The sequence below is a fragment of the Hydractinia symbiolongicarpus genome, chromosome 3 (assembly GCF_029227915.1).
Source record: "Hydractinia symbiolongicarpus strain clone_291-10 chromosome 3, HSymV2.1, whole genome shotgun sequence".
Classification (NCBI taxonomy): domain Eukaryota; kingdom Metazoa; phylum Cnidaria; class Hydrozoa; order Anthoathecata; family Hydractiniidae; genus Hydractinia; species Hydractinia symbiolongicarpus.
Window position 1 is genome coordinate 21,798,174 of NC_079877.1, and position 26,420 is coordinate 21,824,593.

At 34.6% G+C, this 26,420-nt stretch overlaps 1 protein-coding gene across 1 annotated transcript; it reads right to left on the reverse strand.

Moving 5' to 3' along the window:
- Positions 1 to 3,777: 3,777 nt before the first annotated feature.
- On the reverse strand, positions 3,778 to 25,335 carry LOC130636194 (uncharacterized). The gene is made up of 8 exons (XM_057445836.1): positions 25,267 to 25,335; positions 17,003 to 17,150; positions 16,590 to 16,717; positions 13,936 to 13,970; positions 13,095 to 13,129; positions 12,764 to 12,846; positions 8,440 to 8,497; positions 3,778 to 6,924 (listed from the first exon to the last, which is right to left on the reverse strand). Exons 2-8 carry the CDS (start codon positions 17,103 to 17,105, stop codon positions 3,833 to 3,835), a joined length of 3,534 nt encoding a protein of 1,177 aa, XP_057301819.1. The 5' UTR covers positions 17,106 to 17,150; positions 25,267 to 25,335; the 3' UTR covers positions 3,778 to 3,832.
- Between the last annotated feature and the right edge of the window lie 1,085 nt (positions 25,336 to 26,420).

Here is a 26,420-nt window from a genome sequence, read left to right on the forward strand (position 1 = left end):
TTGACTCTTTCTGTTTCTCCCGACCACTTTGTGATTAACGGTAATTTCTATTTTGACTCAGTTTCCGTTTTCGACGAAAGGATAACATAGTGTTACACCTTTTCTCTTCACTTGCTACTATCCTAAAATATTGCGTCTCGAGACACCTTCCTTGCACAGGGGATACAATATTTCGCGTATGTAGTATTCAACCTGTTGCAACGAGTCAAATTTCAAAAGGACCGACTTACCGCATTCGGTTATTTGCCCTCGACTGTTTTGACTATGTGGATCGAACAAAAAAATTTGCGGATTCCCCCAAATTATAGCAAAACTTACGCCACCAATAATGCAAGACATTCCGTGTCCTTTATCAGAACTTCACGAGCAATACGCATGCAAGTTAGAGCTATCAGTCCATCTCTGATAATATGAGAACTATTTTCTAACCCTTTTATTAGTACAGCTTCATTTTGAAGCGTTAATTGGTTTGGAAGTTCAGACATACTTAAATACTGGTTAGTGTAACCTAGGCCTGTATACAATTTTGTTCCTCGGAAAGAACATGATCTAGATCGCCGGTGTTCCAGATCGAGACCTTTTTAATGACTGACCAAACTATTGCAAATAGAGAATTACACATGCATTGTGTCACTAATTCGCAATCTTTAGTTCCGTAATTTACAATTTTTTTGACCACGAATTCGCAATCTTTTCGTGGTCAAACTTTTTTTCTCATAAGGTAGTTTACAAACACAGCATTGAGTCACAAAATTATAGTGAGGTATTTTCATCATGTGAACAGACGGGACCAGAGCTCTGGGGTCGAGAATGGTTAATTTTGTTATCCAAGAATGTGTTCCTCTGGACCTGTCAAGTAATACACCTGCCCTTAAGGCGGGCGCAAATGCGTCAAACTGTTCATCAAACTGTTTGATGAAAATTTTATCAAGCTGCGAATGTTTGATGAAATCGAATTTTCCATTTGCGTCAACTCGTCAAACACGTTTTATCAAAACATTCGAAATGATTGAAGGCCTATTCATTTACAAAATTTCAAAAATATTTTAAAGAACACTAATTTTGATGTGTTTCAGTGTTTTTGCTTTCTTTCTTTTATTCCTTTATACTTTATTTGACTCATAAAATAAAAGATAACAAAATAAACTAAAAATTATGTTTTCATCATATCCATATAAGATTGTTCTGTTTGAGACTGTAAGTCAACAAAGCTAGGAGAGGGTATTACAACCTGTTGATTCATACCAGCTGCAACTTGATGATTAATAATGGGCATAGGTCTTGACATGCTGAGTTGGTGGTATGGCTGTGGCATAGCTAAATGGGTGAGGGCGGCCTACACCCTGCGAAGCATCCTCTGCCATTTCGATATCAAACAAAACATCTGAAATGCGTTTTTCGGCTAATCTTTTGTCAAGTTTATTCAATTGTGACAGTTTTTCGTCATGTAAACAGCAAACGCGGACATTTTAAACTTTTGCGATTCTTCATCGGGAGCTGTCTTCTTTGAATTGGCTGTAATAGCGTCAGTACACTTCGAAAGTAAATCGAGTTTCTTTTCAGCAAGTTCCTTCCTTTTATTTTGCGGTGAAGTAATATCATTTCCATTTTCACCGACTTCCTGCAAATACATTCTCTTCAGTGTCTGTGCTTTTCGAAGCACCAATGACCGGTACAAGAACGCTAGCCTTTGGTAGCGTACCAATTGCTGACATATAGCTCGTCCACCCCCTGAACACCTTTTGTGCAAGACGTTCATTACCACCAGAAACTCATCAAATCATTCACGATTTTTGGTTGCAGCAAAAAAACTCCATTGTCAGCACCGACCGCAGATCAGGGAGAGACGAAGTGAGAATTTCGAAATTGAATTACTTAAAGGACTTTTCACATATGCTAAATATTGTGGATGACAACTTGAAAGAAAAAGAGATCACTCTCAAGAAAACCGGCACCAAGAAAAAGTATTGAATATCTATAATCCGATGTGTAAATGTTAATTTGTGCAAAAGCATAAAGCGTATTATCATTAATGACTATTTGCTCCAAAATTGCTCTTATTTTAGTCTATTTTCTCATATTAAGTGTTTATATTACAGTTCACACTATTTAAAATGTTAATAAATTGTATGTATCGGATTAATTGTTATGTAAAAAATTAATTTTATTACGAAGACTACTTTACTCAATATCTACTCTAAAATTTGTTCAAACTTGCTCCTCTTTCAAATTTCCCCCATCAGTAACTCTTATTTTACGAGTCCAAATCACTAATTTAAGTATTTTAGCATTAATGAGCACTGCAAGAGCTTTTTCGTAAAATGACAATTCACTCCAATCATGCTCATATTTTGAAAAATAACTGTCTTTGTGTCGAATCATGCTATGAAAATACATCTGCAACATAAATTTTGTAGCAAAAAGACTATCACAGCTCCAGAAATGTTCATTTATGTGAATTTCCATAATTTTGCAATCGATCTCCTTAGAAAGCTCTTTTCCCAACTGTGTTCTCAGACTGTTTATCTTTGTCTTTACTGAATCGACGGTGGTATTCAAAGACATTGCCATTTCTGAGTATGCTAATCCCTCTGAATCACGATTTGTGTAATTCTTATGGAAAATATCCCACAAACAAAGGTTGACTTCAAGCAATTCGATGAGTTCAGAAGTTTCTTCATCTGTCTAATCTTTGGCGGCCTTGGCTTTATCATCAACTTTTAGCTTTAGTTCTTTTTTCTTTTTAGCAGCCGTTTTCTTCTTCTCTTTCTTTTTTTGGCAAACAAATCGCCATTTTTGATCTCTGTTTCACTTTCTGACGTTTCCATTTTGTCTTGTTCAACGTTCAATGAATGATGGAATGAGCATGTTTTTTTGTTTTGGAATATCAAAAGCAGTATTCGAAAGTCGAAAATGTTTGAAAGACGTTAGAAACGTTCGAAAGACCCTCCACTGTTGATGTTTTTTGCACTCATCGCGGTTATTAAAAATGACTGTTTGATGAAATTCGACTCAAATGCGTCAAACAGCCATCAAACAGCAAAACTCGGTTTGATGAACCCATTTTGTTTGATGAAAAGTCTGATCACGATCAAACTTAATCAAACTTCATCAAACTCAAGTTTTTTCTTCTTTTCTAATTTTTTCGAAAAAATCGTGTTTGATGGTTCAACTCAAATGCATCAAAATTTTCATCAAACTCGGTAGTTTGATGGAGTTTGATGAAAAGTTTGACGCATTTGCGCACACCTTTAGAGAATCGCTGTGGTGGACAGTATGTTACATTTCAAACAAATTAGGAACAAACCTGAAAGCGAAAGCAGATTAACATTTTTATCCGTCTTAAGATGTCCCACCGTAGTACCAAAATTAAACAAAAAACATGGTCCATTTTGAGCAAACACGAGACAGTAAAATTGTTGATGTTACTACACCTGGTAGCAATGGTGGTTCCAAATAGGATTAAAATTAGCTACCAGCTATCATTTCCATTCTTGTTGACAAAAACAGATACTTCAGAGAAGAGAATTGTGCGTAACATATTCGCGAATCGAGCTTCTAAAACGAATTTTGCAGAATATTTTATTCCGATATAAAGTTTTACTTTATTTTAAATCAACGTCTACCAGAATCTCGCAGCCATTTAAATCCTAAAATTTGCTAAAAATATCTTTATTTCAAGTTCAATATCACTTATCACTCGCAATTTTCTTTAAGAACATAGCTATTTTGTAAATACACCTCAAAGTTCGTTTGTCATGAAAATATTATACTTCATTTTAAAAAGATTTCTTTATTTTGAAAAGAATACTATATAATATTTTTAAAACTACTAAGAAGAATTTAGAAGTGAATAAGAACCATAAGTTGGTCCGCATTTTTCTTTGTTTATTCTTGTGTCCACCTTATAATTTTCAATGTTGCCAATTCCAACATATTTACTTGCATTATTACAGTTTATGTTGCTAAGATGTGTAAACATAGCATTTTCATTGGTGGCTTCAGTGTTCAACTGATACAAATGATTTTGTGTGTATGGTTGTTTATTGTTCCAAATATTTTCGGGAAAGTTGTTTTGGTAAAGGTTAAATAATCTCCTCCCACGGTGATCCACCCGATTATTTTTTTGCGGTAAGGTGTTAATGTTGTTTAATGGCAATTCAGGGTTGCTGTTTGGCGAAGATTGCAATATACTCATGATGCTTTTTATTGGACTACATTCTGTCGCAATATTCTGTCGAGTTCGCTGCATGTTATTTTGTATGTTTGACATATTTTGAAACATTGGTTCGTTCAACGACATTTCTTGGGGAAGCCATTGGTTCCAGTAGTTGGATATTTGATTAACGTTATTTTGGGCAATAAGATTGTCGATTGCGTAAGGCATGTTCGATTCTTGGCCGGAAATAAGAGTGTCAGCAGAGAAATTTGTAAAATTTGCAGCCATTAACATATTTTCGTGAAAGTTCGCTTCTTGTAAACCGTTGCTCATTACGTTGCATGTGTTATTCACTAGAGCCTCTGCGGAGAAGTTGGAGAAACCAGGCTGAATGTTCTGTTGTTGCATGTTGGTTGTTGGAACAGGGGCTGGTGCAAATATATTTAGTATAGTTGGTAGAGACGTTGGGAATTGTAAATCTGGTTGATGGTTGAGTTTTTGACGGGGAATATTTTGTTGTTGTTGTCGCTGCTGTTGCTTTGTTGGGTTATGAATAGCACGTGTTTTCTGTCTGGCTTTCACGTTGTTAATTTTCTGATGTTGTTTTGATTCGTTTATACAAGATTTTTTTAAATCACAATGCTTTTTACTTGCTGGCTGACATAAGGACTCGGCAGAAAAATCGCTGGAAGACGTTACGTCTCCCCCTTTGTTTTGAGAGATTTTCCTTGACTGGGAGAGGTCAGTCACATCACACATACTTCTTTTCCGTGGCCTTCCAATATTAGGGAAACAGATCACGGGACTTGAACATTGTTCGTTACTACGATCTGATATTGTAAAGGCGATGGAAACGTCCGTCTTTTCCATCTCTAACCATTTATTCTTAACAGTTCGATCATTCATTGTGCGTGGGTATACCGCATTAGCTTTCTTCTTGGTAATAATCGAGTTTCCAGAGTTAATAACATCTATTTGTAGGACAGCATTGGAGTGGTCTGATGAAGTCTTTACTAAATAGTTTTCCTGACTGGTACTGTCTGTGTGTGTATTTGTCCCAACCACAGTACACGTAAGAGTTGTTTTTAAGCCAGTCAATTTGGATTTGATTGGCGAGGTGAAAGATAACTTAGCAGCGGACGCACTGTTACAGCATAAACCTGCTGATGTTGTCATATCAGCAAGACTGTTCCCTTTAGATGAGCTTGCCACAGCTTTTGTTATAAGTGGCTTCACTACTTCACTAATACATCGACATGTTGTGGATGTTACAGGTAATGAACTCTTTGTTGCTGTTGTTATTATTGTTGTGTTTTCTACCGTTGACAATGATCCTACTCCTTTTAAAAAACTATTTATTTTATTCTTATCTTTTATTCCTTGTTTTTCATTTCGTTTAGGTTTGTTTTTGTTCGTAAACTTGCTTTCTAGGACAAATGACGTCAGCAACATGTCACTATTATGAGCATTCACCAACACATTTCCCCAACGTTTTGAAGATCCGTCATTGCCAGAAATACTACTCGATGTTGAAACATTTGTGATGTGTTGTGTTGTGGAGGCATTGAGACTCTTAGCAGGCAAATCAGATTGTAAATTAATCATTTTGGTATTCTGTATGACACAGTTAATCGTGTTTGGTTCTAACAACGCTTTGACTGTATGACCACTACTCGACAAACGAGATCCTTGTGAACATGATGACGACATTGATGACGTGCATACCTGATCGTGACTTTTTTCATGATTCGTAATACTTGCACATAAGACGGGCGTAGTGAAAACAACATTGTCGGGGCAAGAGTTCACTTTAACAGGTTCTTCAACCAGCAGACTGTCTATTCCAAAACTTTGTGTGGGAGAGGCTACTTTGTTCCAAAATTTCAAGGCCTTCTCCGTCTTGGCCCTATTTTCAGGATTAACAATACTTTTTTCTAAAACACCTTGGTGCAGAACCTCCGGCGTCAAATCGCTGGGGTTCATTGACAAATTGGTATTTAATTTCGTTAGCGAAACAATTGGATTTTTGGGAGCGTGGCAAGGTAATTCCAGTTTTTCTTTCTCATCTTCTCTTCCCGAAGACAGACTAACAAGCGCGTCTTGTACTCCGCTGCCTGAGGCAACAGCAGAATGTCTCTTGGTTTCTGTTGTAACATGAAGAAATGCATCATTTTTATAGGTTGTAGATATTGGTAATAGGGACGAAACAGGCCGCCATAGATTCTTCTCATTATCTTTACTATTATTTCCTGACGTGCTTGATGTTGTTTTTGCCTGTGAAACATGCTTCCTCGTACTACACACTACTTTGGTTGCGCAAGTCTGACGCGTGAGAACATCCGAACTACTGCTTTTCAAAGGAGAACTGATACAAGGCAAAGATGTGGCACCAACAATTTGGTTGCTTGTTAGTTGGGCTTTAGCGCTCGAGACGTTATTACATTGGTGTGCGTTGATATTGGTCAAAACATTGGACAACTGTGAGTTTCCAGTCGCACTACTGAAATGAGGCGCACTGAATAAGGGTGCATTTACAAGAATGAAATTATAAGACATAGGTGCATCTGTGACAGCGGAAGTACTCGACAAGGAAGCATGTTGTGGTGAAGCGGGTTGTATCATAATTTCTTTCGCTAAAGACGGATTATCGGTCACGACTTTGATGTCATCAGGAATGTTTACCGAATGCTGACGTAGCAATTTTACTAATTTTATGATGATCATTTCCAAATCGTTAATACGTGATAACAGTTTCTGTGGCACATCTGAAACAAAACATAAAGATGCAGTCTAACAAAGCTTGATTACGGTCAATTCTCCAAATTTTCTTAAAAAAGAACAAGGTGCATATTAGTTTTCTATAATTCCTAAATATTATGGTGTTTCGGGTATAACACATTTTTTAAGAGATTAATTTTCCTGCACATTTAGTTACCGCAGTCATAGCAAAAACAGCTGACCAAGTTTTTTTATTTTTCGGAAAATGTTCCCGGTAAAAGTTCAAAAATGAATGTTACTTCGAGCTGATCAATTACTCTAGGTAAATAATGCTGCACATCCATATAGGTAAAAATACTTTTTCTCCAAAAAATTTTTTATCGAAACTTCAGTTAGTAAGGTATACCGTGTCGCACATACGTATAGGCATATTACCCTGTTTTAAAAAACTATATCCAACTTTAAACACTATGTGCAGCTAAAACAATCACTCAGCAATTTTATTTTGTGAAAAAGTTTTTCAAAAATTTAAAAATAAAACACAGTTTACAGCCTTTTTTACTCTGTTAGATAATGCAAAAACAATGGTTTGAACAATGTTTTATTTTGCGAGAAAGTTACCGTGAAAGTTGAAAAATTAATCGGCTAAGATAAGAAGCTCTTATACTTAGCTGCATTAAAACTTCACAAGGTTAGCAATAAATTAAACTAGCCAGCTAGCTTACCAAAGCTGAACTTAGTCATGCTCCCTCAAGATCTACGTTTGTAGCCTAAATCTTAAAATTCGTTAGTTTCAGAATTCTACATAGCTAGAAAACGTGAAAATATGTTAATCTTAACATGCAAAACATATAAAATTTTGTTTTTTGTTTTTAAAAACACATCTATTGAAAATGTTAACCATAACTATTCTTTTTAATTAATGAATAAAAACAAATAGCATAATAACATATAACAAAATAAAATATTTCAAATCATGTTTTTTCAAGGACTTTGCAAGATCAAAGAAGCCGCCGCTACCGTTTTGCGTGACAGACAGACAAAATACGGCTATTATTATAGAGAAGTCGTTAGCCCGTGGAAAAATCCACAGGTTCGCCCGTCCTTTAAATTTAATCGTCGCAACAAAGTGGACAAAAACATATCGCATTTGGTATTGGTGCGTATTTTTAAAATTTCGTGTTTCCGTTACGGGACGCGGCTTTCGCGGACACACAGACAAAATACGGCTATTATTAAAGAGACTAGCCGGTATCCAGTGGAAAAATCCACAGGGTCGCCCGTCCTTTAGATATCGCAGATGTCGTATTTCCGTAGCACAACGTTTTTCTTGCGCACAAACAGACATACTGAATACAGCTATTTTTAAAAAGATTAAATTGAAGTGTTAAAAGGATAAGATGGCGAAAACATCCCTTTCGTTAAGGAATTGTTTCTATAAACAATAAAAACGGTTGTTTTTTATATCGGCTTTTGTATACTGAACAATTTCAAGTGGCTAACCACAAAGGCATAAATAAACTGTTAAAGCTGTAAGGATAGAACTACTGCATTATACAAACCTTGTTTTTCTTTTTCGTTGATGTATAGAAATGCACGCTCGAGAACGGAACATTTACTCTAAATTTAATTAAATAAAATAAAATTCGATATTGCGTGAAGTAATCTAGATTTTTCTCAGCTATCTTAATTCTAAGGAAATACAGTATAAAAACAAAAACAATCCGACAAAAGAAGGTTTTATGGGATTATAACAACTTGAACACCAGAAAGGTGGCAGTAACCATTTTAAAATTAATTCAAATTTTTTTCAAATAATTTTATTTACCAAAGGTTATTTTCAGACTTTAAATATCCGCATTAACACATGCTATTTTTTGTTATAATACTTTATCACGAATTTACAACTAAAATAAATAAAATCTGTTTTTGTTCCGCGAAATATACATAGCAAAATACCGAATAACATAAAAACGAGATTAGTTAGGAGCACATTTTTAATTTGCAGCGAAGTAGTGCACATATGGTTTGTTTACTTGTATCATTTGCACAATTAGTTTGTCATACAATCTAATAATTAATATTTGGTAATAATAGCTTGTATCTGTTTGTCAAGATTGGTGATGTTGCGGACATTTACCCCGTGTCTCCAAGGTACTTTATTTTATTTTTCAAGCAACATTGGTAAAAATAACAATAACTTAGTTTAATAATACTAATAGCGCTTTTAAAATGATTGCTGACCTATTAAAGAATATTCACATTATTCTAAAAACGTGGCTACATGATGGTTAACATATCAAAAAATACGCACAAATCTACAAACAATTTGTTACTGGGAGATACCCCAGTCTTGAAATGAGCAGCGCTAACGCTCAAACTCAGGAGCATCCCCTCGTTTGCGATAGTACCGGGCAGTTGCTTGAGTCACGCGCCTGCGATATCATTTTTAACTATTTTCTCACATACTCAAAGACTATCCTGAAGAAGTGTACTTAATTTGAACATTGGAGGTTTGTTCAGGTTGTTTTAAAGAGGCTAGCATTTGTTTTGCATGCTCGTCAAAATTTTCGGATTGTTTTCGTTGCATATTAGGTTGTCTGTTGGCTACAATGATATGCTAGCAACTTAAAAACCGCGTAATCCATGGTTCAAGCCTCCAGGCCACCAGTGAAGCGAACAAGCAACAAACGTATGTATATTTTTATTATTGTTTTTGCACAGATTTTGTTTATTCTGCGGAGATTAGAGGAACGTGTGATAGTGCATACAGATCTATCTCTCCCTCTTCACAATATCAAACATTACTTAAAATACTTACTTAATGGGACTTTTAAAATGCAAACACTGGTAGCTCTCATGCTTTCATTCACTTAGTACGTGCTTCTTTTCACCAAGGTCATAGTAAATTTGGAAACACTTAAGGAATTCAGTGTTCTTGTATATCTTTCTTTGCAATTTGTTTTTCCAAGTTCAAAGGTGTCAACATCTAGAATTCAAATAACTTAGAATGCGTGTTGAACAGGGCGATGCACTCATAAATACTTCGTCAATTTTATCAACCCTGGACCTTTCTAGGACTGTCTGTGAACTTGATTTTAACCAATACATGTTTGGTAAAATATTTATCTGGTAAGGTTATTGTATATCACTATCTAATGCATCTTGTAATAGACAGCTTGCGTTGTGACGTCATTTTTTTATATTTTACGGACCCTGGCAGGATTAAAACAGCGAGCGCAAGTTTATGTATAGTGCATTTCTAATTCATAAGCCACATAAGGTTTACATAAAAAATACGTTTGACGAAATTAACCGGCCTGTTTGTCGTTGCTGCCAGGAAATAGCTAGGACGCCATGTGGTTAGATTCAAGTTATTTCCTTTCGCTTGATAAAGATGAGAAAACTTCGTATATATTAAAAAGCTCACCCTAGCCAATGATGAGGTATTGCTAGATTCTTTTTTCTTAAAAAAAGACTGGCAAAACGATCCAAAGTATTTACCAGATATAACATTTGGAGATATCCATATGTACTTAGTAAAAAGTCCGAGTAGTGGATCATTCACGAGCCGGTGAACGCATTTAAATCATTCGATTCATACAACTTTTTTATGTGGTCATGTACAAGACGTCTATTATCATAACATTGATGCAAAAAGCGAATTTTGTTACATTAAATCAGAGGTTTGTTTGTCTTTGCTATATTTGTTAGCTTTTTATTTTTTACGACTGCTTTCCTCTAAAATGCTTTATTTGTCTTTTTTTTTAGGTTTTACCAAGTCAGACAAGGCCAAAAATAAAAACTATATGAAGTATGGGTTGCATTACATAAGAAGGAAGGCTGGGTCTTTACATGCATGGCTGGGTAAGCAGGTTATTAAATATTGTATATATAAAATATTAGGCAACGTAGCTCTAATATCCCACATTCTGTTTAGACTTGGTTCAGCATGCAGCCATGTTGGGAATCTATTATTTAAGCTGCAAGCCAGTGCATTATTAGAAATAAACGAAATTGCATGTACAAATTAAGTGACCATCTTTGTATCAAAAATCAGTTTCTTGAGAAAGGAATAGTTGATTCGCATATTTATAGTCTGTACTTTTCTGACCATGATGCTATTGTTTTACGATTCTAATAATAACTCTTTTATAGCACACTAAGTAATGAATAATCCTGGACCATCAACACCAAGTAAGTACATTTATGCACAACTTCTGCTCATAAATAAAATGTTTAATTGATACAAAAAACGTTATATTTGTTCTTTTGTTATTTTATACTCTAAATATTGTATCTCACAATGATAGCTGCTTTAAGTCTGTTCCAATGCACAATGTGCGCATAAAACCAATATTTTGGATTTTGGACAATGAATTCTCCATTCACAATTTTTTTTTACCAATATTGCTGGACTAACACTTTATATTTTATATTTTAGTTACTTTATAGAAGTTCCAGCAAGGTCAACCTAATGAAGGTTAGTTCATATGTTTGTTTTTTTGTTTTTGATTTTTTTTACTTCCTTCCTTCCTTCTAATCCACAAAACGCAGACTTGAAACCATATTCATAATCCCGCGCTCTTGCTAACTATCATGGGCAACGGAAACGAGAAAATGGTACAGGGTCGTGGTCATCTATCTACAGTTCGACTGCGAAACTACCAAATCAGTAAAAAACATGGCTATTTTGTACCGTATCGTCAAACGAACTTTGTTACGATAGTTAACGTTCACTTTTGTCAATTTTGACCTTAAGCAGCCATTTTTGTAAAGGTAGGACTAGACGAATCGTCCTGGGTTACAGATGGAACTTTACCGTCTATGGAACATGATGATAATGTCCTGGAAGCGATATTGCACAGCCTCGTTAAAAATCAAATGTATATTTGGAATTTCGAACAGGACTGATGACAAGTTTTAGAATCCCGAAACTATGTTAACAGAACTACCTTACTCTCGTTCTCAGGGCCTTTTGTCTCTTTTTTGGTATGATAGTCTTGCTACCCACAGAATACCAAAAAAGAGACAGAACTCTGGGAACGAGGGTGAGGTCTATCACCATAGTTATCTGTCGGTTTTTCCACCACACCCCCGAAGAAACAACTGTAATATCTCCCAGTCTGATGCCGATCGGCTTCTTGTTATTCATAACAAAAACTGTATGAAAACAACCACCATCCTGAAATGAGCTCACAACAAATCTCGTTTTAATGTTATTCTATGGACTTCGCATGTGTATTTCGCAAAACAAAAACTGATAGGTTTATAGGGTTATTTCTCCTTTAATTCAAAACGCCATAAATAATTAATTCTAGTGCTACGCGTTTGTAAAATTATACAGAAAAGTTAAGGCGGATTTTCACAACGCGAATTGTAAAAGAATTTGCGGCATTCAAAATACTGAATGTAAGCATTATTTCAAAATATTTTTGAATACAAATATTTCGCTGCTACAAATAGGAACTGTTTCTACTTTTCTTCCAAACAAATTTTTTGAAGCAAAATCAAAACAAACGAAACTGCACATTCTTAGATACATAATCACTTTCACACATCTAAAGGACCATATTTTCGGGAAATAGAAAGGAAATTTATCAACATTGAGTAAATCAAATGCAGCTGTTTGTACAGTTCAAAAAGAGCTACTACCATTTTACTTACGGCCCTGGATCACTACTTCCGAATAAATTCCTCTATCCACTTAAGATAGAATACCCCGCTACACTAGGACCTAGACTAAGTAGTATTCCTGCTATATGGAACTAGCCGTCGTCCCCTAAAATGAGCGACAATTTTTTCTTCGTAAGCGTAAGGGAGACACGTTTAATTACCTCTACTGTAGTTACAAAAAAAAAACAAAAAAAAAACAGAACAACATACCTTTTTGTCGGCAGGCATTTGACATAACAAGTCAGCTAATTTAGAAATCCAGCCATTTATTTTTGCTTTTCTCCTTTTCTCTTCTACAACAGTAACGATACATTAATACGGTAATCACAAAGCATTCACGCCAACCACATTTCCCGTGCCACTTGTGATTTTTACTTTCATATTTCACTGATAACCACACCCATTATCACCAGCCTTAACCTTACTAACCAAACATTATCATTGACTTCCATTAAGTAAATTACAGTAGGTATTACCTAATCAAAATTCGGTACTGATTAACCTTTGTTAACCTAAAATGTAGAAAATATGACTCACTCACCTGCGTTATGACTACTTCTATCTCTCTTTCGTGTCCTGAAAAATTTTTAAAATATTTTTATATAAGCGACGACCATGACAACCCAATCCTTCTAACTCAATAAATCACATCTTATAACTCGAAATAGATAATCCTCGTTTCTATCTAGATAATCCTCGTTTCTATCTAGATAATCCTCGTTTCGAACTAGATAATCCACGTTTTTATCTAGATTATCCTCATTTCTATCTAGATTATCCTCGTTTCTATGTAGATATTCCACGTTTTTATCTAGATTATCCTCGTTTCTATCTAGATTATCCTCGTTTCTATCTAGATTATCCTCGTTTCTACCTAGATTATCCTCGTTTCTATCTAGATTATCCTCGTTTCTATCTAGATTATCCACGTTTCCAACTAGATAATCCACGTTTTTATCTAGATTATCCTCGTTTCTATCTAGATTATCCTCGTTTTTATCTAGATTATCCTCGTTTCTATCTAGATAATCCTCGTTTCTATCTAGATAATCCTCGTTTCGAACTAGATAATCCACGTTTTTATCTAGATTATCCTCATTTCTATCTAGATTATCCTCGTTTCCAACTAGATAATTCACGTTTCTATCTAGATAATCCTCGTTTTTATCTAGATTATCCTCATTTCTATCTAGATTATCCTCGTTTCTATCTAGATTATCCTCGTTTCTATCTAGATAATCCACGTTTCTAACTGGATAATCCTCGTTTCTAACTAAATAGGCAACTTCTTTTTAAATCAACAATAATTCATCTTCGCACAAAAGCATTAACTTTTACAAAGATCGATTGTTGACAGCGAAAAATTAAATAAAAAATCTCACCATTGTTTTTGGATATTTCCATCATCGGTTTTGACCTGAAATAAAACCAGGTGTTGTAGCGTAAACATTTCAAGCTCTAGCTACACATTAAATGCAATAGGAAACAAATTTCGGCAAAAATGTTTTGGCATATGTACTGTTGACGTCAGCAAAAGTCTTAAAACAACCTATATTTTTTCCATTGATCTTCTCCCTAAGTGGACTTTTTACCGGGTTTTTTGACTTACATAAATATTGACTTCTTTAATTAAACAACATTAAACAGTAAAATTGATCAGTACAAGCTGTAGCAAAGTCTACATAAAGTTTAACTAAGCTACTAGTTTGAATAACTACTAAGTAGATATATTTACATGGTGATTGTTGACTATTTCTTTTTCTGACTGCTGTTTCAACAAGGTTCTCAGATCCCTTAATTAGGGGGTAATGATAATTAAGATGCATCTCGTGTACACGGTTTTGTTTATACACATAATTTTAAGAAATATAAGATTATGGGAAATTTCTAACTTTTTTGAAACAAGTAAACTCTTGTGGTTTTAAAACTCATCCAGAGCAGAACGTAGATTTCTTAAAGGGGTTAGGTGCGTTGTTTCTGGGCATTTAGAATTGGTTATTAAAGGTGCTACTGGTGTAGCCCCTTTAATAACCATAACCAGTAGTAATAACCAATTCAAGTTAGCTATCCGTAATGGACGTTACTTTCCATCCTTGCACATTCTGAATGATAGTGTGTAATAAATAGACTAAGTACAAGTAATTACACGCAGTCCACAACTGCACAGACAACCTGTTTATGAACAATTACTTTTTACTTGCTACTTTTTTATTGCTCTTTTCTAAAAAAAAAAACATTTGGTGCTATGAGCTATGGCCTGTGAAATATATTTGATATCAGTAAATCGAAAGTTTGTTTTTACGAGGAAACAGAGACAACACGAGGACCTATATTTGATAAAAATGATGTTACTAGATTTTAAGAAGGTAATTAATACCTCTAAAAATATTATAAAGTCATCGTTATTGCTTCGACTGGCTTTATGTGCAACAATCTTGTATGTTTCTATGCAAAACTTAGAAAAAGATAGCTAGCTAGCTAGTTCAAAAAAGTTTGAAGTTGATTTTATTAGAAAGTTTGATTTAATGGCATGTTAAGTGCTTATATTAAATAAATTATGTATATCAATTACACGTAGAGAACTTTTCTCTCATTTCTTAGGTATATTTAGTTGTTCATTGGGATATTTAAAATAATTTTATATGTTTCTTTTGTCCTCACTGCTCATAAATTTATTCACAGCCATTAGCTCGACTTTCGTTTAAGTCACTAAAGTCAAACAGTCCGTTTTGCAGCCCCTTTTAAATTAAATTGGACAAGAAAGGGCGGGCCATGGTTTGATTTTAACTATTATACCGTTTTATCAGCAGAGAAAGCCCTGTGAAACTGGAAGAGCAAATTATTATTATTATTTTTTAAATTCTTCTTAATCTTAGATTTTGTTAAGTTCTGTAAGTTGTGGAAAGCATAAACTCGCTGTCATGAACAAATGTTTAATTAGAAGTTAGTTTAAAAAACATTACATCGCCAAAACAGAGACCTTTAATATCCTGTTGCATCTTTTGCAACTATCGAAGAAGGTAACATTTATCTAAAAATTAATAAATTAATACTCAAATAATACTAAACTAAAAACAAGTTGCAGACGCTGCATAAACTATCACGTTATTACATCTATGAAACATGAAAAGAGTGAAACAACCATTTTACAATTTTATACAAAGTAGGACGTTAAATCTGTTTTTTGTGTGTTCTGCGTTTATTGAGCATAAGAATAATTTTTTGGGGAAAATAACAGTTAGAATAGTTTAGAGGACCCAAATGGGGCCTAAGACCCATTTTTTTAAAACAATAATTTTTTAAGGAAAAAAATTATGAACAGGAAATACAGCCTGTCATTCATTGTGGAGAGTCACACTATTGCAAAGTATATTGATTTGTTATCTTTTATAATCTACGTTTGCTGGACATTAAATTTTATTCTAATAACATTTCCAATGGCACGTTAAGTTTAACAGCAACTTGGCAAAATCAACCAGAAATGTAAAACGCAAGGAAACATATTCTGCAGCAGAGAGAAGTTCTGTGCATAAATCTGCAATTTTTGACCTGATAGGATTTTTTTCTAAAAAAATGACTTTGTCACATTCGAGGGTATGTAGGGTATGTTTTTCTCTCTCTTTGTGCAAAACATCAGAAAAAACTAATGATAATGGTAGGTCCAATAAAAAACATCTCAACGTGGTGAAGATCGTTTTTCTTACTTGATAGGCAGAGCCCTACTTACAGAGTCACTTGACATTTCAGGGCAATTCTTTAGGTTGCAAAAAAAAAATTTCTTTATCAGAATTTTTATCCCAGAATTATGTATTTCTTTTACTGTCAAAAACTTTTTTAAATTTTAGTGGTCTTATATTAAGTTTCAAACTGAATTAATTGCTTATAAAAACTTGTATGAACCACTTAACACACTGGTGACTGGGCAGGAAATAGATTATAGATAGATTAAAATTAATTCCCAGTTTACTTGATAAAAGCACATAGCTACTATAGAACAACATAGTCGATATGGTTACAGAGGTTAAATATGACTTACATTTTCATGTTTGTCAGGACTTTTAGAATCACTCGATATTTCAAATTCTACAATACTATATTGTGGTAATGTTTGTGGAGATTTCTTTCTAACCATGCAGTCTTGATGTGGAGGTAAAGGGGTATGCTCTAGGTGAAAAAAAATTGTGAAAAAAAAGCACTAGAAAAATAATTCTTAAATGCAATAAATCTTAAGTTAACATGATGGCGTGTTGCAGATAAATGAGTAGAATATCTATGCAAATTAGATAAAAGAGTTATTAACAAAATCTGCACCCAGAGGAGCGTTAAAACAGCAAAACACAACTTTCTTGTCACATATGTGGTATTAAATTGACAGGAGAGTCATCAAAATACTACAAATGTTTTTTTTAAATGTATATATTTTTGAAATTAAGGATAATGACAGCTTACCTAACTTTGGATACAATGGAATAATTTTCCTTGTTTCACTGCATGTCACGTTTTTTTTTGGCCGCCCTCGTTTTCTCTTTAAAATTCTAGTTTGTTCTTTCATTGCACCACCATCATTACATCTTTTACTCTCATTGTTTTATTTTTACTAGAATATGCAAACATCTTGGGTTACTAAAGTGTAGCTGATAAACAATAAAAATACAGATACAACCAAAATTTTTGGGCTCCTTCCCAAGCTACAATAACACACGAAAAATGTCACTTTACTAAACAGATAGAATTATTAAATATTGGCAACTATAAATGAAGTTCCACCATGCTTTATTAAGATTTAAAGAAAGAAATCTTGGAAGTATAGAAGTAACCAGACTGTTTTAGAAAGTTTTGTATGTAGAAAATGTGAAAAGTCGAATTCACAAAATTATTAAATTTAACAAACTTTTCAGCTCCTTCAGTATAAAAACTGTTATATATGAGAACTTCTTTAGTTCAAAACTCTTTATATTTTAACAAAATTCTGAATTTCCTTAGGATTTTAAATTACTTTAGTATTGCTGTAAAAACGTTTTAATCTTAACAAATTGTAGAATTATACACTCTAGTAAAGAAGCTCACAAAACCAGAATATTCAGGGTCGTCTGTCATAAACATATGCAAAGCAAATATAACAAGCAAGAATAGGCAGGAGGGGTCCTGGGCGGTGGCGGGGGCTCAGGGAGTTAAAGCACCAATGTCCACGCCAGACAACTCCCTACAACATCCAACGGCTCACACAGTGTGCCATCTCCCCAATTTCTCTCACATGGCTTGGGTTAACCCAGGGTTATGGTTACATTCAATCAGCCCATATTGAATCACCGCCGCCAAAGGAAAATCAGGAAACCTGATAAGTCTTCTTTTGAGCGAGTATGAAAACTTTTATAGTCAGGAAGTTCGGTAGTTGAAGAGTTGGTAGTCGGTAAGTTAGTAAGTTGCTACTATTGCTGGTGACTAATTAAAGGTCCCGCTCTCCATCTGTAAGTACATATTAAAAAAATCACTTTAATCCTGAATAGCTATACTAGCTGTCTGATATTACGCCATTAACAAAGTATAAGGTTTTGTTAATTTTACTTTATAGTTCTATACATTTTATTTTTCTTTCTTTTTACAACTTTATGCTTGGCAAGATTGCTGTTTGTCTTCTTCAGTCAGTCATGATGCAACAAAGTGTAAGTGGTTTTATTTTTATTCAGCAAGCTTTGGGTTTAAATTCTTAAAAATCTGTATATACCCCAAAAAAGCAATAGTTCGGCTAGCTAACCATTTTCTTTTTATAGGCTTATATTTTTATACTGATACTTATAAACAACACTTGAAGAAGAGGAGAGTTTAGTAAACAAAACCCTATATATATATGTGGCAGTTAGAAATTCAAAACAGTTAAAACACCCGATCAGAATGCTTTTATTTTTTTTCTAAATTTCTCATAAATTGAAAAAGCAGAGAAAAATAATTCAGAGCAGAAAAAAGATCAAATACTCTATTCCTGCCGCCCTGGGCTTTTATCTGAATTTTTCTTGATTGTGAATCTGTCAATTTTTAAAAATATGTTGTCAAAAGTTTAAAGTATGGAACTATTGTTGTTCATGTTCCAAGGGAATCATCATCAACATCACTCTAAGCTTAACGTTAATAACTCTCTCCCAATGTGTTCTAGACTGTGTCAGATCTAAACTCAAATTCCTCTACATTAGGTCTGTCCTTATTCCCTTCTGCTAAGTCTTTCTCAGTCTACCTATGTGCTTTGCCCCAGGAACTATCAAGTCTCTGCTCTTTCTTACCCAATTATCCTTCTCCATTCTTTCAAGTGTTCCAATCAACCCAATCTTCTGTATAACATCTTTAACCCTATTCGATCCTGTGTCTCATTACCATGCAACATGCAACTTCTTACACAGGCTTCATACAATCTACCTTTTAGCTCAATTGATAAGACTTTAATAGTCAGTAAAGGAAGTAACTCTCTGAACTTTTTTGAAGTTATCTGCGGTATTCTCGATCCGCGATAGACGTTTTTTTACTTTTAAATTGTATCAGGAGGGCTTCGCGATGCATCCGTCTCGATGTCATTCTCGAAGCTATCGAGGTCATTAACACTTTTTCATAACAGAACTATTTTAAAAACAAGAGTGTATTCAACAATGATCGCGGATGTTTAAATATCATTATACTTCCTTTGTGTTATATTTTTTTAACTTATGCATAACAATCTAGGGTATACAGCTAGCATTAATCTTTCTTTTTTAGATCATATTTTAAAAATTTAAGAACTAAGAACGCCGATAGAAAAGCTTCGATAGATCGCATTTTAAAAATTTAAGAACGAAGAACGGCAATAGAAAAGTTTTTTAGATCGCATTTTAAAAGTTTACGAACGAAAAGCGGCGACAAAAAAGCTTCGTTAGAGATCGCATTTTCAAAGTTTAAGAACGAAAAGTAGCGTTAGAAAAAGATACGCTAGAAATACTTTAATAAATACGAAAGTTTAAAATTTTCTTATAATACACACCTATTTAAAATAAAATAAAAAGATGAGTTTGAAAAGAGATGAGTTTGAAATAAAAAAAACTTTCTCTCTATTCTCATTATCAGCTACCATCGCGACACATCGAGACGGATATTGTCACAATACTAGATTCTCGATAGATCACCACAATTTATTTTAATTGTTTCGTATTATTATAAACGCGGTATATACATCGCGTATTGAGAGAGTCCACGCACGTTGCGCGCTCGATATGTTAACCTTTTTCCAGTACTGTAACACTTATTCCAACACCAACTTTACTACCCAGCAAATCAACTAAGTAACAGAATTTCTCAACTATACTTACCAAGCCACTGTTGCATATCATTAAAGCTGACAATGCTTCTTTGTCTATAATCTCACCTTTGCAACACTTACATACAAACTAAATGTCAGCTCTTACCCTTCTTCCAATACAACTGCACTTCTTATGTACCCTATACTTACAAGTCAGACAAAAAATTGAGTTATTACCAACCCTTTTCTTGCAAATCCCACAAGGCCACTTTTCAACTACTTCCAGCTAGCCTTTTCTCCTCCTACTTGATAGCCAAGACACCTTCATTATTACAACCACCTGACTTAAGGCCAAAATACACGGTAAGTCTAAACGGACCGTTTAGTTGTAAAAAAAACGTTCAGTTGCAGGTATTACACCTGTCTACACGTTAAGTTAAATATATAAGTTTTTTTAAAAAAAATTTTCATAATAAATCCCAAATAAAGAACATTATATACATTAACATTAACATTAACAATTATATCTTTCATTGCAGTTATTGCTATAGCAGTAGAAGGGATAATGGTAAAAGAAAAAAGCGGACTAGCACTGGTTGTGATTAGAAACCGAAGAAATATGCTCAAATCTTTAGTTTAAACAATACCTCATTAATTTATTTCAATAGAAAAAACTTTGCAAAGGATGAACATTTATAAAACCGAAAACATAACATCATATGTCTATCTGGTTCTTTCGTCCACCCACAGGTATCATCAGAAGCTTCTAGAAGACAATCCTTCAAAGTGGTCCGAGTAACTTTCAACATTTTCACTATCACATTGTGGAAGTTGTGCATTATTGCTTGTGTATTAAACTTGTTGGGAGATGAAAGCTATTGTTTGTGGAAAAAGAAAAAACAAAAGCAGGAATGGTTTGGCAGTTCCGCAAAAATAAAACATGTTATAAAAGATATTTGTGAAGGAGAATTTTTTTTCACTAAAATGCATGACTAAATGCATTTATAGTAAAAATTCTCCTCGATGACATATCAAGCTGTTTCAAGAAACCAATTAGAATGCTTCCAACATGCCCTGAGCTACTGTGAAATTTAGCAACTCTCCAACTCTCTCCTTGACAACTACCTAACTACCAGGCACTCCACAACTTGAAATTTATCTATTCTCCTTTTGAGCTGCTATAGATGAGTCAAGTAACTCGTCAATATAATTGTTAGTGAATTTTGGAGGGTTTTTTTCCTTACTTCGGCTTGATAGTTAGTTTACCACAAAAAAGCGCTTCTTCGTTCACCCCAAAGAGAAACTGCATGGCCACACCCTTCTTTTGCAAATTCAGATAAACTGGTACCTTTGATTCTTACACGGTGTCAAGTTTTTTTATTGAGATAACTCTGCCAATCGGTTTTTACAATCTTCATGTAATTAAAAAATTTCTCAACAACAGCATTCAAATACGATGCACATTGGCACAACTGAGCAATTAGGAAAATGTTACTGTTTGCTGTTAACCGTGTTATTGATTGACTAATATTGTTGTTGTTAATAATTCTATGGTCTTTTCCTAAAAAAACTAAACGTCAGGTTGGTGGTAAAAAAAAAATTTAAAAAAAAGTGTTTTAAAAAAAACACAACAGACAGACAAATAATTAAGTCATACACTGGAGCTAACAATCCATGACAGTTTACAACACGTATTTGAAAACAAAATGGCAGCCATGTATAGTGTGGTCAATCGTTGATTTCTTTGTTCTTTAAACTTTTGTCCCAAAAACACAGCTTTAATGATGCGCCATGTAACAATAAAACTCAGATTAACAGTGTTGAATATTACAGTCAAACTCTTATAAAATTTAAAAACTCTAAATTACAATAAAAGTTGTGCTAATTAGTCGTATGTAATTCCAAATATCGAATCTTAAATAGTTTTTGCTAATTAATTCAGATATACAGTCAGGGAAAACCTTTTATGCTGTTACACTATTTTACTACCATCAAATTAAATGTCTAATAAAGCTTAAATAAGCAAATCACAGCGTAACTACGCTTTGTTATATTTTGAATGCTAATATATGGCTTTTATTCCATGGTGGATCATGATTTGTACTTTAATAGAAGAAGTATATAACTTAAAATTTATCTTTGTTGATAAAACCATAATTATTTAACAAGGGTTTATAAAATATCACGTTTTCAGAGAAAGTATTTGGCTGCAAACAGCCCCATTAAAACGTATACAATCAAAATAAGCAGTGGAAAGATTGATTAATGTTGTTTCTAGCATATTTAAGCAAGGGACTTTCAACACAAAGAACATATATTTTGGCTATGGCATAAACTGGCCAGTAAAGACTTTTACAATAAAACATATAATTTACCTAGAGACATATGTGGAAAGATAACAGAATATGGAACAAGAATTAAAAAATCTATACTGTGATTTTGGCCATTGATTCGCTGACATCAGCACTGTTTCCTATCGATCTCACTAACTTGTATTACAATGGTATATATTGACCAACTGCCAGGAATACAGAGTTCAATGAAATGAATTAAGGAAAAACATATTCTTCTTATTACCCAGCAGGCTATAATGTAATTGACACTATAATGTAATTGACGCTTAAATAGGAGGTGTAGTTTATTTATACTATGACAGCATATATTTAAAAGTTTTTCTCTTACTGATATACATAATGCCACTCATTTCCTCAAAATATTTATGTTTCCTCTTTTTGCAGATCAAAGTAAAGCCCATATTTCCTCATTAATTAACGCAAATATATATAAGTAAAAAGTAAGTACGATGGAGAGTATTAGCATTTATATACGATTTGGTCTCTACCTATACATCAAAAATATTGAAATTTCGACATAAAAATATTAGTTAGTTAGAATTTAATATAGTTGTTTTCTTGTAATATTTTGATTAAGCGAGATACTGTGTTTTAAACACAATGATGGAGTGCTTTTGTTTTGTTTTGAAAAAAAGAATTGGCAGGGACATCCTGAATTGTGACGTTTCCAGTTGCACATGATTTACAGGTCACTTTTACTAATATCATGTGACCTTTCCTCAGATACACAGGGTATTTTTAAGAGAATCTAGAAAGGGTATGTATAGCTAGCATAATCTATAATAATACGCTAGGTGTGTCTGTCTGTGTGTCTGTGACAGGCAAAGTGGATGTCTTCATTTTCCTTTGATGTTGCCGAAAAATGCATGTCTAATATGTTAAATTTTCTGACGTTACGACGCGACGAAAATAACACTACTTTAATGTCAATATCCTATATTAAATTAATGAAGCCATTACAGTGCACCTAAAACTTTGAGGCCAAATAACTTGGAAACAAGGTGGTGACGTCAATGATTTTTCACCGCGTGGGTAACTAGGGACCAACTAGGACCAATTTGGGTAATTTTCCTAAACCTGGGTCCCCGAATCCGTTTCGGAATGGACGGGTTGATGACGTCATCGAAAAACCTTCAAATCCTAATATCTCTGCAACTGTTTGTCAAAAATACGCGATCCTATACATTTTCTTGATAAGCGTTTCAGGACCTATACAATGAAGGCAGCAGGTATACAAATTTCTAAAAAAAAATTTGGGGGGTTTGACTGGCCATTGCTGACATCAGCAAAATGTTAAAACCCTTATGTCTCATTAACTGCTTATCAAAAAGATATGATCATATACATTTTCTTGGTCAGCGTTTTAACATCTGCATAGTACAGGCAAGGAATAAACTAAATTTCGCCAAATATTTTTGTAATTGCACTGCTGACGTCAGCAAAAAATCTAAAACAACCTACATAACTTGGAAACAAGTGGAAATAACTGACGTCATCTCGTGGGTAACTGGGGACTACCTGGGACCAATTTGGGTAAGTTTCCCAAACCTGGGTCCAGAATCCGTTTCCGTGGACATCAAGTATTATTAGTCTGATATTATAGGATATAGGATATAGGATAGGAGGGATATTATAATATTTCGTGAAAATCCGTGGACGGGTTAATGACGTCATCAAAAAACCTTTAAACAATGATATCTCTGCATCCGTTTGTCAAAAGTACATAATCCTATAAATTTTCTTTATCAGCATTTCAAGGTCTATACAATGAAGGCAATTATTTTTTTGCATATGCACTACTGACATCAGCAAAAAGTCTAAAATAACTAATTTTTACATTGTTCTCCTGCCTAAGTGGATTTTCCCATGGGCCTTATCGACTAGTATATAAATATTTCTTAAAATGTAATGAAACCCTTCTTAGCCTAACTCACACCTAAAGCTAGCCAGCATAAACTAACTTATAGCTAGCATAAAATTATAGCTACAGAGAGAGATGCGCATATTTTACATGGCTAGCCTCACAAATATTGAGGGATATTATAAACCCTGTCTTTTATTTCCAGGGGGGCCATGGCTTAGATGGGGAGTCCTAGAATATTTAATGCTCATTTTAAGCTACGCAGACCCAATTAGGGTCTGCGCTGCACTAGACAACTGCCGGCAACATCCAACAGCCCACACAGTGTGTCATTTCCCCAATTTCCCTCACATGGCTTGGGTTAACCCGGAGCTATGGTAACATTTGCTTGCCCATGTTGAATCGTCGCCACAGGGAATCGAGCCCCAGTCTCCTGCACAACGTTGGTACATATACTCCATTATCTATAGATAAGTGAGGGCTCGTCCTGGTGGGCTTGAACCACCAACTGGGCTCAATCCTGAAGTGAGAGATTGCAAGGGCAATTGCAAACTCGTCTCACTATCAGACCAATAGCTCAGTAGTAGGCACAGCAATGGGACGTTAACCCAATGGTCATGGTTCAAATCTTGCTTGGTCCAAGTTTTCACTTTTGCTGATAGATATCACCTCCACTACTGGCAGAAGACATAATATATAGCTATGGGCTGATGAAGGTAATGAATGTACTAAAGTGGTGGGCCTCAGACCATCAACGGGCTCGATCCTGTAGTGAGAGAAAAGGCAATTGCAAACTCGTGTCACTATTAGGCTGATAGCTCAGTTGGCAGAGCAGTGGGGCGCTAACCCAATGGCTGCACTTTCGCTTAGTCCAAAATCCTGGACAGGACAAGGAAAAGTATAAATATCTTGCACCTATAACAGCCATGTAATCATGAGCATATTATATATATATATATATATATATATATAGCTAGCTATATTGAGGATAATAGGTATTCTTTAAGACGTACAGACAGGTACTACAAGTTGCATACGTTCATCAATTTCATATCATTAGCTATATTTTCGCTTGGGAACCTACTAGACGACCCTGTCCCCCGCTCCCGCAACCCTTTCTATTCTATATATCTTAAATTGTATATTAGTATTATTATAAGATATTAGTATTAAAAAAAGTATTCATTTCAAAAATACTTTTTAATGCGAGAACCAGAAATTTAACCATAATGAAGCTCACCTCACACTTTATTAAAAAAAGTTCATCTTTCGTGTTTATTGCGGAACCAAAGCCTAAAAGCGAAGCCCATTTGCCATTCAAGCGAGTTTAAAGGGGACGAAGCGAATTGAACGGCGAATTCGATGGCGAATTCGCTTTTTAATTTCAAAAATTTCGACAAAATAAATAAGGAAGGCGCCAAATTCATTGTTTACATTAGTTAACCGCGTTCTGATTGTTCAAAAACTAGCAGTGAAACCTTTAGCCGCTAAAAAGTAGCAACTGTTTCTACTTTTCAGCGAAGCGAATATTTCGATGCAAAATCAAAACAAACAAAACTGCGCATGCTCAGATACAATGCGCCGTCGAATTCGCCGTTCAATTCGCTTCGTGAAAATCCCGCATTAATATTTCTGCACACGATCGATGTGCAGGAGGTAGGTGCGTAGAAACAGGCGTAGATGTTCCACCCAAAGTAGGGCGGCTGCCCAAAGTCGGGCATTGTCAACCTCGTCCCCAGGGCATCTTGTATCTTTTCTGACCCTGGGACGGCGATACGAACATGGCCCAGGAGTAGGCCTCGTCACGTGATCCTCCAATACACAGTTTTTCTGTGTGTAATATTTAATGAGATTTGTCTCAATTAACCAAAGTTTGATATATAACGTTGTTGTATCGCCGTCCCAGGGTCAGAAAAGATACAAGATGCCCTGGGGACGAGGTTGGGGCATTTTTAAATCATAACCTAAGAAGGGCAAAACTATTCAAAGTAAAACACATTCTTTTATCAGTTAAAACTGCATTCCTTGCGTCTTAAAATAACTTTACTATTTTTATGGCTTAATTTAATGAAAAATCGCTCTTATAAACACATATTTAACCAAAATTTAAACGTTTAATCTACAACTATTTCAGCAAAAGCATGCCCAGAATAGAGTGGCATTGTAACATTGACCATTTTTGACTAACTTTGGGCAGGAATAGCAACCACCCGAAGTGGGCATTTTTATACTGACCATTTTTGATCGACTTTGGGCAGGAATAAAAACCACCCAAAGTGGGGCATTTTAATATTGACGATTTTTGACTGAAATTAAAAAAGACTGAAATTAAAAAGACTTTTGACTGAAACTAAAACAGAGTAAAAAGCTTCACTTGGATGTACAGTAACATGC